The 16276-nt window shown below is 33.5% G+C and overlaps 2 protein-coding genes across 4 annotated transcripts; one reads left to right on the top strand and one right to left on the bottom strand.

Moving 5' to 3' along the window:
• Nucleotides 1-1563: 1563 nt before the first annotated feature.
• Nucleotides 1564-10025, top strand: LOC108458181 (YTH domain-containing protein ECT2-like). 2 transcript variants are annotated; one of them, XM_017757475.2, is made up of 8 exons: nt 1564-1926; nt 2343-2416; nt 2566-2695; nt 3438-3499; nt 3636-4145; nt 5845-6375; nt 6993-7205; nt 7799-10025. In XM_017757475.2, exons 1-8 carry the CDS (start codon nt 1884-1886, stop codon nt 8111-8113), a joined length of 1878 nt encoding a protein of 625 aa, XP_017612964.1. In that variant the 5' UTR covers nt 1564-1883; the 3' UTR covers nt 8114-10025. The 2 variants fall into 2 exon arrangements, with proteins under 2 accessions (XP_017612964.1, XP_052880848.1); XM_053024888.1 differs by having other exon boundaries at nt 3255-3499.
• A 330-nt stretch (nt 10026-10355) lies between these two features.
• LOC108459346 (non-specific lipid transfer protein GPI-anchored 1) lies at nt 10356-11534 on the bottom strand. Of its 2 annotated transcripts, none has more exons than XM_017758705.2 (2): nt 10880-11534; nt 10356-10796 (listed from the first exon to the last, which is right to left on the bottom strand). In XM_017758705.2, exons 1-2 carry the CDS (start codon nt 11217-11219, stop codon nt 10570-10572), a joined length of 567 nt encoding a protein of 188 aa, XP_017614194.1. In that variant the 5' UTR covers nt 11220-11534; the 3' UTR covers nt 10356-10569. The 2 variants fall into 2 exon arrangements, with proteins under 2 accessions (XP_017614194.1, XP_017614195.1); XM_017758706.2 differs by having other exon boundaries at nt 10356-10781; nt 10880-11441.
• Between the last annotated feature and the right edge of the window lie 4742 nt (nt 11535-16276).

The following is a 16276-nucleotide window of genomic DNA, read 5'->3' as shown; positions in this document are numbered from 1 at the left end:
CACAACTTTTCTAGTCAGGGAAGATGGATATTGTTTAACGGTTTTTTTAAGAAACATCATTTAACTTAAATATATTGCATAATTTAATTAACTTTTCCAAATGTTGATTGGAATCTTGATGAGAAAATCCAGAAGTATGCTTCAACCTTTTGGATAACCACTAGCTTGCTCTAAAAGTTGTTTACTTCCACCATCAAAAAGCAAATACTAGTTTGAGTGCTTTGACGTGAGATATAACATAATCTCTAGCAGACACCGAAGCAGTAGAAAGAGCTCATGCATTAGCATTAGCATTAGCATTCACATTGATGTCCCTTGTAATTAATTCCTCAAACTCAATGTCTAAATGAATGTTAAGTCTTCTAAGTCTTCATGAAACCTTCTCAGTCTCTAAATCTAGCAGGAATAATTCAAGATTTTGACTACTTGATCAAATATCACAAGTGCAAGTATACTATTGTAACAAGTAGTATGATATGATCGTTCCCACAAAGAGCTAATAATCACCAACTATTACTTTATATCCCATCAAAATAAATCGTTGATAGAATATTTTTAAAAACTAAATCTAGCAAATAAAATTAACAAAACAAATTAAAAGGAGTAGTTAATCAATATAAAAAAAAGTTAAAGATTACAATTTTATCCAATTTATAGCTAATTATTCTACTTCCACCTAATTTATTCTAACAAAGTTGAGTATTAAATTTTCTTTAACCCTTTTCGAGAAATTAAAATCTAACTTAATATAGTTACACAGGCATATTCCCATGCCAATAAATTAAATCAAATTGATTAAAATAAACTCTGACCTAAAATGTTTAGGTATATTTCTATTTCAATTACTATTAGATTAAAAGTTATTCATTGTTAACCTAAATCATAAAATCTTTTTCCAATATATTTTTGTCAAAAATAATAGTTGATTAGACTATTAACGATAAAATGTGGAATGAATAACTCCTCAAAACTGAGGAATGGACTAAACATGGAATTAGAAAAAAATTAATTGATGAAAAATTAAAAGCATCTCTAAATAGAAATCATGGAAAATAGAACATGAAAAATAAAAAAGAGATGAAGAAATTGAACCTTCTTACTAATTTAAATGTTTTTGGCTTTTAGATGAACAATTTTAATGTGAAAATATAAAATTACTCTTCTCATTTATATTGGGTATACAAATATAGAGGAATTTTAAATTACAAACATAATATATATTTGTAAAATTTATATTAAGTTTATAATTAAAATTTAAAATTTTAATATATATTAACAGATACACAATATATATTTAAATTTGAAAAAAATTATATACAGTTTTAAATCTAAAATATGAGTTATACATTCAAATAAAATTTTACTTCAAATTATTCAATAAAGGGTTGATGAGAATCCAAATTAAACTACAATAATTAATATTTAAAAACATATTTTGAGAGTATGATAAAAGTAATATAATAAAATCATTATATTATTTGAATAAATAGAAAACAAGGAATATGAAGGGAAAAAATTGGAGTAACGTAAAGTGACATAAGCGAAAAACTGCTATGGTAGGGGGGAGCAGGTGGACGAGTGGTGTCTTGCCAACTCTTCGGTACACGCAGATATTTCCTTCCTTCCCTTCCCTTCCCTCCCCCCCCCTCCCCTCTCCTTCATCACTCCCAATGCCCCCGCTTCTCTCTGCTTCTTAACACAACAGCTCTTCACCAAATTAACCCCCCAAAAAAAACAAAACAAAAATAAGCTTCCTTTCCAGAGCCCCTGCTCTCTCGAATCTCGATCTCCAACCCAAAATATTTCATCAAACCAAAACTTATCTTTCAATTCATTATTATTATTATTATTATTAAAACTTACATTTTGTTCGTCTGTAATTTATGCCAATGGCTCACCAAACTTCTGATCGAATGACCTCTACTGGTACGTCGCCGTTGAATCATAATTCCGTAAACCAACAAACAAAAATTGAAATATGAGATATGATTTATGTCTTCTTTTTTAGGCTGTAAATTTTCAATATAGCTCTTTGGTTTTTTTTGATGTGTTCTTGTTTGATTTTATGGAAGTATCGAATGAGAAATGTGGAATCTATTGCGAGATTGTTTTGCTGGTTTCTTTTATTTATTTAAAGGATATTATTGGAGATGATCGTAGACATAATTAGCGTTTGGCAACAAATAGTATCATCGCGTAACCATAATTGTTCGACAGTTATGATCTATTCTTATGTGTTTATGTTTTCAATGTTTGACGTACTTGTTTACTTACATGCTGCACATTATTGTTCAATATTTGTTGGTTAATCAAAGATTTTGACAATGGTTTTGGAATTCTAGACTCGGCAGAGGTTTTCAACGTTATGGTTCTGGATAGCAACATCCTTTCTAACCCGAACGCTTTGACTAATAAGGTATATTGTTGCTTGCATTGCTTCATTTTGTTGGTTGCCTTGATTAGATTGATATTGCCATTGTTTTAAACCGCTGCGCTCTGCTGACAACTGTTGTTTATAATTGATCATTACTTAGGATGTTGTTATTTGTTCATTTATTTGCACAGGATTTGATAGCTGTTGGTTCCTTGAGGGATGGTTCATCCCATCAGTCGGGATTCATGCCATCTGTTGTTGAGTCCACGACAACCTATTTGCCGAATGCCTATTCTCCTGAGGCACAGTTCCATCAAGAAGGTTAGTTCCTCTGCATTTGTCATATAAAACTTTATCTTGTTTCTGTTAACCTAGTTTCTGATTTCATGTATGTTAAAATATATGTAGAAATCTAGATTAATGGTGTATCAGTATAAGGTTTACAACTTGGATATTTCTTAGGGAACTGATATTCATTCTTGTGCTGATTGGAAGGGTAACTTATTTTGCTGTAAGCAATTCATCTTGTAAATATTTTTTTCCACTTTCTGGTCAAAGTGAAATTAAAAAGATTCAATATTTGACTTCTAATCTATTTGATGTGGGGAACATAGCGGTGGTATTTGAAGATAGAATCTACAAACCTTATGGCAGAAGAACTTCTTTGTATGATTACATTGTGGTTCCTTCGTAGTATCAATAACTGATCTTTGATTTACAGAATTTTTTCATGTTGGCTTATGATTGAATTAGAAGTTTTATCAAATTGTCTCCAAGTCTATACTGGACTTATGTTAATAGTTGCATATCATTTTTAATGTTTGAGGTTGATGTTTTTCCTGTTAGTATTAAGAAACAATAATTTTTTTTCCTTTTTTAGATTCCACTGAAGGTGATTCTAAATTGGATGTGAGGCATGACATGCAATTTTATGGGCTACGGTTGCTTAGGCAGCTAGTTAGCACGGTTGTGGCTGGCAGAATAAGCTTTTTGTATGGCACATTATGCTCTTTCTTACTTTGCTCATTACTCATGAAGTTTTCTCTATGCTTTTGGAATGCAGCTCATAAACAGAGTTCATTGCTTCCATATGTTAATGCTGAGGGTTTGGACAATGGTTTTCATGTGTGTAAACCTACTATCTTTTCCAATCATTTATGATAATTACTATTTGTTTCATTTACTATTATTACTATTTGTTATTTTCTTTCCTTCTATGAATATGTCTTACAAAGGCGTTACTTTTGTTTACCTTACCCAGGACATTTACAATGAAACTGCATCTCTTGGGTTTCATGGTCTTGGGCATAGTCCACAAATGCAACAAAGAGCTTATGCTCCGGTTTCATCTTATCTGCCTCCTGTTGGGGATCCTATCGGGCTGTCCAATGCAAGGCATTTCATCACCATAGATTCATCTTATCACCAGCCATCAGTTTCCCGAAATATTCCACATGTTACTTCAAAGGCCCAGTTTTCTCATTTAGAGTGTCCTGTAAATATTGAGCAACAATTGGTTGGAAAAAGATTTGGGCTGGGAACCAATTACCTTCCTCAGTCAGGATCATTTGATGGAGGAAGAAACTTCTTTGGAAGCTCCAGCAGTCTTTGCTCTTCATACCAAGGGTCTGATGGTTTTGCGGTTGGTGGATTCTGCTCAGACTGGTCAAAGCCTTTTAGTGGGAAGAGTTCTCTGTTTCGTCCCTCATATGCACCAGCTTCTCCAAAACGGGTTGGTTCACTAGAGTTTTCTTCAAACGACCCTGCAATGGTTAGTTCTTTTCCTATCACATATTTTAGGTAGATGGGAAGCTAGCCTTTTTATTTTCTTTTATTTTTCAGATTAGATGGCCATTGAAAATTTGGAAACATAAATTCCATATTTCCTAGCAAGTATTTTTGGCAAAAGGAAAAGCTATATCATGATTGGAGTTGGGCTTGCAGCTAAGAATGGTTATAGAGCTTCTCCCCTCTCTCTCTTTCTCTTTAGGGGTGGAGTGGAGGTGTTAAAGAGGTCATTGAACTTTAGTCTTGTTTGATTAATTCAACTCTTAAGTTGGCTTAATTGGCACCCGCCATAGAAAGTGGTTCTTGTATTAATAATGCAATTGGCTGGTATAAATACCAACTTTTAAGGTGATCAAGGAAAGAACACAAATCTAAGCTCAACTCCTAGAGCTGTCCAGCAATTTTAACTAAAAAAATGTTTAAGATCAAAGCAAATTTGAAGGCACAAATACTCTATTCTCACCAAAACAGGCACCACTTCCCACCTTAAACTATCTTAGTCTAGCCAACAATATCACTATCTTTTCTCCTCCCTCTCTCTCTCTTTCACCATCTAGCATTACTACACAACTCTGTTGATTTTGCATTCTCTAATATTTTCTTGCAATAAATTGTTTCATGCTTAATCATATTGTGTAATTATATAGACACGAAGCCTTAAGTTCTCCATTGAGTTTTTTCAGTAAACTGCCGTCAATTTCAGTTTTCTGCCATTCTTGTAGTTGTCAGTATTTGGTAGCATCTGACTTTGCTTTGACTTGTTGAGAAGAAGAAAGTCAGGTGCTAGCATGGCTGTAGAGAGTGGAGAAAGTCAGGAGGCATGGCAGTGGTGCCCGAGAAAACGAGAGCTTTTATGGTATTTGGTTTTGTTGGTCCTATTTTGTTTTTGCCACCCTTGGCATCTATTTCCTCTTTTTAAATTGGCTAGTTGCTAAATGATCATGGTAGGATCGATAACCAAGACCCTAACAGGTAAGTAAATCCTGCAAGATGCTAGGTCAGTAGAGGCGGGTAGCCTGTCTATAAATGGAATATTTTTATCTGATTAGTTTCATTGAATTGAAAATAGAAGCATAGGTACTCTATTCTAAATTTCAGGGATGTATTTTGTTGTTGCTAATTTCAGATTCTTGAAATAGGTTCACCTTTCATGTGACCTTTTTCATTTTGGCCTTAAAATCTCAATTCAGCTTTTTGTCATTTGCTTTCTGGCAAAAGGAAATGAAAGAACTTACATCAAGTTGATAGCATGAACTTTGGAGTTCCCAGATGAACATGTGTAAATCATGCGTCATGCATCATTTCTCCTGAGCAGCATTTGCTTAAGCTTTCAATGGATCAACTCGTGTAAAGCATGCATCATTTCTCCTGAGCGGCATCTGCTTAAGCTTTTACCTTTTTTTTTTCTTTTTTTTTCCGTCCATTCAAGCTCAAAAAAGATTGAGGAACTTATATTAGTGCCTCTTGGAATTGTAGCTCAAATGGTAGCTAATTTGCTAATCCTTGTGTTGCATCACATGATTGTGTTTTATGTTGAAGAATGTGACTTCATGATTTTGGTTTGCATCTTTGATTTATCATTAGATTGTAATCCTGAGATGTCTCTAGTTCATTAGCTGTGAAATTGATACAGTTCAACTGATTGATTCTAGTTTATTACCTAACAGTTAAATCACCTGCAGGTTTCTTTTCAAAAAGGGCCATTTAATGGGTTTGGTTGTACTAGCTCCAGCTCTAGAGGCTACAGTGGTAGCAAAAGTGATCAACGTTCTTGTCATGGCAGTGTCTCTACTAATAGTTTAGGAATAAGTGGTCATAACTGGCCTACGCTTGCTGAAGCAAGACAAGGAGGGAGCTGCAATGACTTCTCCTGCAGTTGTACTGTAACGCTTGATACACTAAGTGAGCGTAATAGGGGACCTAGGGCATTTAAGCCGAAAACACAGATAACTACGAAGGGTTTTATTGTTGATAGCAGCAAGAATGGCACAATTAATGGCATTACCAATGGATCCTACAACCGACAGAATTTTGTCACTGATTATGAGGGTGCCAAGTTCTTTGTGATAAAATCTTATAGTGAAGATAATGTTCACAAGAGCATTAAGTATGGTGTCTGGGCAAGCACTCCTATTGGCAACAAAAAATTAGATACTGCTTATCATGAGGCAAAAGCTAAACAAGGAACATGCCCTGTCTTTCTCTTATTTTCGGTAATCTACCTTATATTGAATTCCTGATGTTGGAGAGGAAAAATGAAAAACAAAAAATGATGCTGTCATTTAATTTAGGGTTAATGTAAATTTTGGTCCATAAACTTGATATAGATCCACTTTGATACTTGTATTTTTGTCAACTTTGTTACCTGAACTTGACAGCTTTTCCCATTTAGTCCCCAATTTTGGATTTTGTAAGTGTGATGACATGGCACTATGAGATTGTGTCATGTTATCACCTGAAACTTTTTTAATTTTTTACTTTTTAGATTTCATATAATTATTTTATTTTCAGGTGATGCTGTGCACAATCTCAAAGTGCCATGAAATCATACTTTTACATAATCTAAGTTCAGGTGCCAAAGTGGATAAAAGAAGTACCAGTACCAAACTGGACCAAAATGTCAAGTTCAGGGGCCAAAAAATACATTAACCCTTCAATTTAACTTACTAAAATAGTTGATAGATAGAATTCAGTAAGCGGTAATGATTATGAACTAGTAGCTGAAATCCCTAGTACGTTATACATGTACTTTCCTTCTAGTTTATTTGTAAGTAGAGACCACGAATGAGAAAATGAAATTAACTTAGTTGTTCATATGTTATGCATGCAGGTCAATGCTAGCGCTCAGTTTTGTGGAGTGGCTGAGATGGTGGGACCTGTTGACTTTGATAAAAGTGTGGATTATTGGCTTCAGAATAAGTGGTCTGGGCAATTCCCTGTAAAGTGGCACATTATTAAAGATGTCCCCAATAGTCAGTTCCGCCACATTCTACTAAAAAGTAATGACAACAAGCCTGTTACTAACAGTAGAGATACTCAAGAGGTAAGGATGCATTTGAAGTTGACACTGTATGGTCACTTTTGCTTGCTGATCAGATTTTTGGTGTGTCCGGTTGCATTCATATATTAGTTTCATCTTGGTTATTTTAACTAGAGCTAATGAGGTGATTGTGTTAGTCCATAATTGAATTCTATTTGACCAAAGCTAACATGAAACTAGTCTACAATTCCAGTGCTCACTTGTTTTTTTTTTTTTTTTTCTCTCAAGTAGATACTTGGGTGTACTTACGATTTTTGTTGAAATGTAAGATGTATAACTGGATAAACTCAATGAGACAATGTACATTACAGAGCTAGAAGATAACCAACCTTGTTTCCATTTGAATTTGTGAATTGGCATGCATTGCATTAACATCAACTTGTCATGTAAGAGGTATTGAGCATGCAAGCAAAGTCGCACATGCATTGCTGATATGTAAGACCTGATGATGCGTCCTTCCTATGAATCCAGTTTCTGCACCATTGTACTTATTTTGTCTGAGTGTGGTTACATCAAGTAAGGTATAATCTTTCTTGTCTTTCATTGCAACGCGATTGAATGGTATCTGAAGCTGCTGCATCAAATAATATTTGCAGGTGGAGTTTGAACAGGGCATTGAGATGATAAACATTTTCAAGAATTATGAAAGTCATTCTTCAATCCTTGATGACTTTTATTTTTACGAAGAGCGGCAAAAAGCAATGCAGGAAAGGAAGGCCAGGCAGCTAACTAGCCTAGTGGCTTCCGATGATTTAGTGTGTGAAGCATCAAACCTCGTCTCACTCCCTAATGATATCGTGAAGAAAATGTCCAAGAGCTTTGCAGAAGTTCTTTTGTTAAACGAGAATGAGCAAGCAGGCGGAGGAACTGGAAAGGTGCTCTCTGCTGCCTGTGGAGGCCATGGTAGATAGGTGCAACTACAAATTTGGCCAACAAGGAAACAAATATGATGGGTAGGGAATGACAGTTTATACCTTTATACGCATATTACGAAAAGTGGGTTTAAATCCAACCAATGCCATCTCTTACGTTGATCTCGTGTTTGTTTCTTTATTATTTCCTGCCTCGCAAGTTTTGAGAAGGCACCTAGTTTGGGTTATCTTGGTTTATGGATTTTATTTGTTTAGATTAGATAGACATATTCTGCAGCAGTCCGTAAGATAGACTTGGTTCATAACTTTATATCGTATGTATACACTATATATACCTCAGCTAATATATCTAACTAATTTTATTCTTTACAAAAAGCAAAGGAAACTTACAAGGAGAAATGGTGAAGTTGTATGAAAAGGTTGGGAGTCTAATTCTCTAGGAGCCTGTCTGTCTTTGTGTGTGGATGGTGGGTACTAGGATAGCATTATAGACTGGACTTGGGTGGGCTTCACCTCTAGTCCTTTGCTCTTTTTCTTTCTTCAAATTTTAAACTTGCTGCGTTAGTTATAAAGGAAAATATAATAGAAAACAAAAAATTGGTAGAAAAGGTCCCAACACTCCAAAATGGGTATGGTAATTGTAGTTTGCACTCTGGGACTGGAATGCGGTATGTAGAGGTTCAGAACAGATTATTAGTAAAATTATGAGTATAGCAATATATTTTTAATGCCTTCAATCATGTGTAGCGGTGGTGTCTTTGTGGTATCGGCATGTGAGGCAGTTCTTGTCCAGACAAGTGTGTTCACTGTTCAGTGTTCTGGCTTCACGGGCCTAATGTCAGCCTCGAAATCGTATGATAATTGTTGGGTTTGAATTAGTTTTGAAAACGTTATGGTTAATGTCTAATAGTTTTTTTTTTTCCTCAAGAATTGAGCCGAATATCAAAGTCATTGGGCAGACCCAAATCCAATTTCATCAAGGTGGATTTTAATTTTATTTAAAGGGAGGGGTAAATTGCAACCAAAAAAGAAGTTTACAATTTAACACCCATGTTTAGTTTTGTTTTCATTTTGGTTACTATGATTCTATTGACAAACGGAATACCAACGGGCTGGCCAAATCAGCTTTTTTTTTCCCACCAAATCATTCTTTTTTTAATTTTCCACCATCCTCCGAGTACAAGCAACTAATACTCAACCTCGACACACTGCCTCCATAGTCGTTTCTCCATCATTAATCACCCTCAGCTCCACCTTCAACACCCACCATTCCGCTCTCATTCAATCTTGCCTCAACCCTCAATTTCCATCTTCAAAACTTTTATCATACTCTACACCTAAAGTCAACCACTGCCATACTCCACCATCCCAACTAAAAAAACCTAATAATTCTTATACCCAAACAACTTGCAGACCAAAACCTAAATTAACCAACAACCAAAGGAAAAAAAAAACACCTAAGAAGCTCCTTGTTTTGGAAGCCCCAAATCATAAACTGAAAACCCCAAAAAGGTCAGAAACGAAATAAACAAGCAAAAACAAATGAAGCATCTTAAGTTCGAATAGCAAGATCTAGGAGGTGGTTTGACGATCTGAACAGTGAAAGAGTAGCTCCAACCAAAAGGAGCAACACACTTCGGAACCAAGCCAACCAGACAGCTGCCAGCGGCCGACTTGCATTTTTGGCTTCGAACATTTCTTGGGTTTTCGAAGGATTCGGGCATCTTTCAAGGAAATCTAAACCATAGGGACAGAAGTCTATAGATCGGCGATCTCCGATTGACACTCCGACGGTGGCGGTAGATCTAACGGCGACTAGGGTTTAGAGTGATTTATAGTAAAATGTTAGTGACTAAAATTAGCAAAAAGAAAAAAGAAAAAGAGATGTATATTATACAAATCCAAAATAGAAAATAAAAAATATGATCTGGCCAACCACGTTGGAATTCAATCGGCTAATATACCCATAGTGGGTAATTTTTTTATTAAAATGAAAATTTATGATAATTGAGTGATTAGGTATAACTTATCTAAAAATTATGAATTTATTATAAATTAATAAATTGAACTAAAACCATTTTAATTTAGAAAAATCATAGTAAAATCCAACAAAATACTATAGTTGATATCCATTTTCTTTTCTTTCTCAATCACGGATGACATATGTTTATACATTCATTCAATCTAAATATAAAAAATAGAGATTTAGAACATATTAATCCGAAAATAATTAACCACCGTAAATCGCAGAATATGTACTAATATACTAAGTATCAGAATATTCAAACAATCACCCAAGTCGAATTATTATTAAAAAAAAAAAATCATGAAACAAGTACCTAGAGTTAACATCTCCCCTAAATATGATGATTGAAGTTAAGAAAGTAAGTACAAGAATGGTAAAATCATGTTGCAGGTGCAGCTGAAACAAAACACGAAAACAAAAGGAATTTCAAGCATTTTTAGTTCACTCCCATCCCATGCATGCACACCGCCTAAAACAGGGAAGCCAATCCCGGTGGGAGTGCATACAAAAATGATGCCGATGCAACCAGTAACGTGAAACCAACCAAGTGAGCAGTTTCTAACTTTGTTCCACCGGAGTTATTATCAGCATTCTCTGAAGCACTTGACGGTGTCCCGGTGGATGGCGTCGTCGGTGTTGAGGAAGAATTTGTAAATATAGCCGCGTCTGGTGAGTTTGGTGCTAATCCAAGAAGCTCTATTCATTCATTCCAAACACAACATGCACTAATTTTATTACATATCAAAGCAAAAGGAGAGAAAAGAGAGGTTACTACTTACTTGGGCAGTCAGTGACGCTAGCGTTCTTCAACTGGCAAGCAGAAGGAAGTTGAAGAAGCTTATCTTGCTGAACGCCTAAGCTCTTAAGATTCTGAGCCCCGGATGCCTGGGTCTGCTGAAGAATATAACACAAACACTTTGGTTCTTCTTCTTTTATACTCGAAACCGAACTGCAACACTCCTTTGAAGGTTTCTCCATCTTCCCTTGCGCAAAGCTCAAACAAGTCATCACGCTCTGTAAATCTTTGCTGCACTCTTTGGCTAACCCACTCTCATCACCCGCACCAACCACCACCACCAAACTCATCATCATCACCTTCACTGCCCAACCCTTTCCCATTGTTTGAGTTCAGAGTCTTCTTCACACAAAAATATCTTGGAACTACCTATGAATGCGTATATTTATGGAAGACTGAAATTTTAGGGTTTAGTATTAATGATGTGCATTTGAATGGAAAGAGAGGATTGTTTGTGGAGCGTTGATATGTCACACCTGATGTGGAATCAGCTGTGGTGATGTTAAGATATAAATGGAGGCCCCCTCTCATTAGTTGGGCGGCAAGCAGAGTAAGGTAGGGAGTGACAAGTTGTTGGTTTTACAAAGAGGAGTTTAAATGAGGTTGCGCTGGGCAGCCAACCGTGGTGACAATTGGTTGGTAAATTAATTAGAAATTTTATTTTAACATAGGAAAGTTTTAAACGTTTGCGGTTTGGAAATTGGAACTTCATTAATTATATAGGTTAGTGTGCTTAAAATTGGGAGCTGGATACTTAATTTAAATTGAGTCAAATATTTATTGCCACCTTAAAATATATAAATAAGATTAAGAATTAAGATTAAACAAGAAATGAATTATAGGTTTTATGGTTAAAGTGCTAGAATACTTTTCTAGACCCAAATTTAAGTGCCTATCTTTTCAATTTTTTTTTTTTTTTTTATTTTCGGCAATTTTGAGTAAACTACTTGTGTCGCACCTATGGTTTACTAACCCTAGATATGTAATCAATTCTTTCTCCTATTTTGGTTTTCACTTTGCCCATTTTTCAAATTCTTTTTTTTTTCTTTCATTCTTGCACCATATTTTCAATCTTTGGACTGTTGATTCTTTTTCTTTCATTATTGAATTGTTCCCCAGTCCTTTAATTTCTATTGGTATTCAGAATTGTCGTTAATAACATTTGATATTTTTGCCAAAAATGGTAAGTACACTTCATTTCAATGATTAAAATTGTAATTTTTTGATTTAAATGATTAAATTTCATAATTTTTTGATTTAATTAATTGATTTTTCGAATCTTGCCAAATCTTTGATAATATTGTTAAAATCTTGATATCAACCGTTAATTCATGTGTATTTATTGTTGAAGGATCGAACTAGGTAAAAATAATCTGAATTAATATGTACAAATATAAATATAATAAAATTATATAATAATATAATAAGATTTTTATAGATATATAATATTTTAAATATGATAGATATAATCAAACATCCTGTTCCAATAATAAATGGAAACAATTATGTTTGGTTTTTTATCTGTGTAAATTTTTATTTGTAATGGTTATACTGATTCATATATGTTAGTATAAAATTTTAATATTTTAAATTAAAATTTAATTTTGTATCTTAATTATTTTACTTTTTATATAACATTAAAATTAAAATATAATCACTTAATTAATTATTAAACATAATTAATATTTTTATACAAATAATTGTATATATATGTATATATATGCAATTGAGCTATATTTATATATAAAAGAATTTTTTAAAATACAAATAAATTCAAAATGATAATATTAAAACACACTGATTCTGATGTCTACGGGGATAAAACAAAAATGACACATTTATGTATAGGGTGGAAAGTAAAGGGTAATTACCCTAGGATCAAAATGTAGGTCAGTCTCATTTATAAGCTCCCATTATTGAAAATGGATGAGGTGAGTGTCCTTTCTGTTTTATAAGTTCAATGGCCTTAACGAAAGAGATAAATCTTATCTTAACATGATAGATGAGTTAATAGGATTAAGTATAAGCATTATATTGAATCGAGTGAAAATTTTTAAATTAATTGAGTTGATAAGTCTTATTTTATTATTTTAATTTGATTTGAATTTTTCAATTAAGTCGAGTAAAATGAAATTCAAGTCAAGTCAAACTGAATCGAGTAAAATTATTTTAGTTAAATTAAAAATTAAAAATTAAAATCTTATTCTAGTATAATTAATTTCATGTTAGACTATATAAATTTGAAACCATGTATATTTCAGAACTTTTCAAAGCAAAATAAGAAAAAATACTTTAGTATAACTTGAATCATTAATTAATTAATTTAGGTTCCAAAATTATTATTTTAGAAAATTTTAAAAATTTAACTTTTTTATATACTCTTTAGAATTTTTTAAAATTTTTATAATTTTTTAAAATATAAATTTTGGAACTTTTATAAAATTTTGAATTTTTGAAAAATATGTTGAATTTTTTAAAATTTTTGTTGAGAGAGACCAATTTTTAAAAATTCCTTTGTACATATCGTCCCACCCTATGCAATGTAATATGACATGTTTAAAACAGATCAATACAGTAGCATTTAATATGCTTTTGACAGAACAATGAGGTAGCAATCATTATGCTTATAACAATTCGATACAGTGGCAGATATTATGCTTAAAATAGATCGATTCAGTAACAAAAAGGCATGCTTATCATGTGTTCAGTTTAATGGTAACATAAGGTAGGTTGTACGTACAATCACAAATACAGACACCATAGGCATGTATATTTCATTAAAAATTCATGCAAATATATAATTTTAATTCAGTAAATCAATTCAAGGATTCTAACATTATTCATATTACCAGGGACTTAATTGAATAAAATAAGACACTAAAAATAGTTTAGGAACCATTCAAAGACTAAATTGAACAAATCATAAAAGTTTTGAGCGAAATTGTAAAACATGGGGCACATGGCAGTGTGGCCAGGTCATGTGGAATGTTATAGACTGTGTAGATGGGTTATACGGCCGTGTGACTAGGTCGCGTAACAGACTGTAGGCATGTGAAAATTTCAAAATCAAGCTATAGGGGAGACAAGATCATGTGGAAAGCTGTGTGAAGGGTTCTTAGTCATGTGAAATTTGAATTACCCTAGGGTTTTAGAGGCACGTGATCGTGTGAGGGGTCGTGTGGTCCACATGCCCGTGTGACAGATTGTGTGACCCTAATCCTAGGCACAATTTGCCCTGATTTGCTTGTAAAAAAACACATACCTGTCACCAGGATCCTGAATGACGTTCTTCGTGATTAAGAATGGTTTGTTTCACCTAAATCAAGTCCTTGAACGACAAATTTCGCATGAGTTAACATTGGGTATCAAGATTCTATGATATTATCAAAATATTTTGGCAAGAACCGACAAAGAATGTTTTATCGATTGCAATATTATTATTAAATAGAAATTTTATAAGGACTCAAGATCAAACATTCGGATTGAGATGTACTGTAACATCCCAAATTTAGCTCCATAAAATTTAGAAATATATTAAAAATAGGGAATTGACCTACTGGTTAGTCATTAAATGTGAAAGCTTGAAAGTTAGTTGGAGGTCTCAAGTTCAAGTCTTAACTCTTACAAAATAAATAATCTTTTTGCAAATTCCCTTTCTTTTTTTTTATGTGTTGGCATCCAAGCTTAGTAAACCTAGATATAAAGACATGTTTTTATCAAAATAGTCAGCACTTTAACCCATTTTCTTCTACCTTAGCCGTCCCTAACCCCCTCTCCCTTACTTCACCTTTATTTTTTTTCTTTTCCTTTTTTCCTCTATTGTTGTCGTTGTCTACACTTCTCCTTTTACAATCTTCTTCTTCTTCTTATTTTTACGTCAAGATTATGCACCATCAAGATTGTGCACCATCTCCTTTACTATATTGCTACAATTTTCCTCAATTAAATCAGCCCTAAATCTGAAATTTTGAACTCCAAGATCGATCCAAACATCGCCTAGAAAGTGCCATTGTCGTTTCTCTCGACTAGCTTGTGTTAGGTCTCTTCTCTCTTCAATTTTTTAATTAATATTGTCCATTAAAAATATAAATTTCTAGATCTGGAATTTAGGGGATTTTAAATGTTTTTAAAGGTATTTTCCAAATTTTAATAAGGTCTCAAACTATTTTTAAAATTCAGCCCCAAATTCGGCCACCATGGGTGGTGGTGTGTGCGCATATGTGTAGAATAGGGGGCTGTTTTGTCTCTTGAATCTTTCCCAATTAATTCCAGCCTTAATTTGAGTTCTTGAACCCTCCTAATCAGTTATTAAAGCGATGTCAATTAGGGAAAAATGTTCTTGATCATTTAGGCATTCGAAACTCACAAATCGGGAAGTGTTACTGCAGTTAAGCGTAAAATTAATTGTTGTTTCAACATAGTTGTAAGGTAAATTTTATGGATTTATTAAATGAAGGAATTTAATAATTATTAGCTACTGATTTTCTAATATATTTTGGAATTAGGAATTAGCGTTTAGGGTTTAAGATCCAAACGCTTCGAATCAACCGTAAAGTCGAAGAACAATTGTACGTACGGTTTGTGTAACACCCTACACCTGTGCCCACACCAGTTTGGAATATGAGGCATTACCTAACAAAAACTTATGCATAAAAACGTCTTCTTAACACTAAAACGTGGTCAAATTAAAAATTTTTCAATTTTAGATATAAACTCCTCAATAAGAGCTTACGGGGTTTAAAACATTCATTAAAACCCATAAGGAATTTGCATCATCACATTGAATAATAATTAGCATTAGCCAACATTCATGCCCTATACAAAATGAGTATCATAATCACATATGAGCCAACACATTTTGGCTACTTAACAAAACGCTAAACAAAGGACTTGAGTCCCTATACATGCCAATAAACAAAACAATTAAACTAACTATACCAAGGTCTTAAGAGATAGTGTGATCGAAGCTTTTGACGTTACTGGATCCCTGATGCTAGCTTGGCGGCACTATAAGGAAAGAAAAGAAAATAAGGTAAGCATGTAAGCTTAGTAACTACATATATGCAAGTAAAGTGTAATTAAAAGAGAACATATTTATCAAATGATAAATTGACATGCATAAAAGATTTGAGTCACTTAGACTTCTTGATCTTATTCTTCCTTTCATTCATATATGCTTAAAGACATCTCATCATAGACTCAAGCTTTATCCATGAGTTCAGTCTACGTACCTCATCAAATTTCAACCAACTAAATCTTTGCATTACCCATTGAACGCTCGGAATACATAGGAATACATAGGGAATTTTCATATAAATGCGATATAGATAGTTAGGGCTACCTCATACTATGATATGCTCACATTTGAGCTACTCACGAG

The sequence above is a fragment of the Gossypium arboreum genome, chromosome 2 (assembly GCF_025698485.1).
Source record: "Gossypium arboreum isolate Shixiya-1 chromosome 2, ASM2569848v2, whole genome shotgun sequence".
In the NCBI taxonomy this organism is placed as follows: Eukaryota; Viridiplantae; Streptophyta; class Magnoliopsida; order Malvales; family Malvaceae; genus Gossypium; species Gossypium arboreum.
Note: the sequence above shows the minus strand (reverse complement) of the source record. Positions and strands in the feature narration are given on the sequence as shown.

Bases quoted from the DNA above. Each gene is read 5' to 3' on its own strand.
- LOC108459346 (XM_017758705.2), bottom strand. From the start codon at position 11,219: ATGGGAAAGGGTTGGGCAGTGAAGGTGATGATGATGAGTTTGGTGGTG. The intron at 10,797-10,879 runs GTAAGTAGTAAC...ATGAATGAATAG, and splicing joins TAGCGTCACTGACTGCCCAA to AGCTTCTTGGATTAGCACCA.
- LOC108458181 (XM_053024888.1), top strand. From the start codon at position 1,884: ATGCCAATGGCTCACCAAACTTCTGATCGAATGACCTCTACTG. The intron at 1,927-2,342 runs GTACGTCGCCGT...TTGGAATTCTAG, and splicing joins TGATCGAATGACCTCTACTG to ACTCGGCAGAGGTTTTCAAC. The intron at 2,417-2,565 runs GTATATTGTTGC...TTATTTGCACAG, and splicing joins CGAACGCTTTGACTAATAAG to GATTTGATAGCTGTTGGTTC.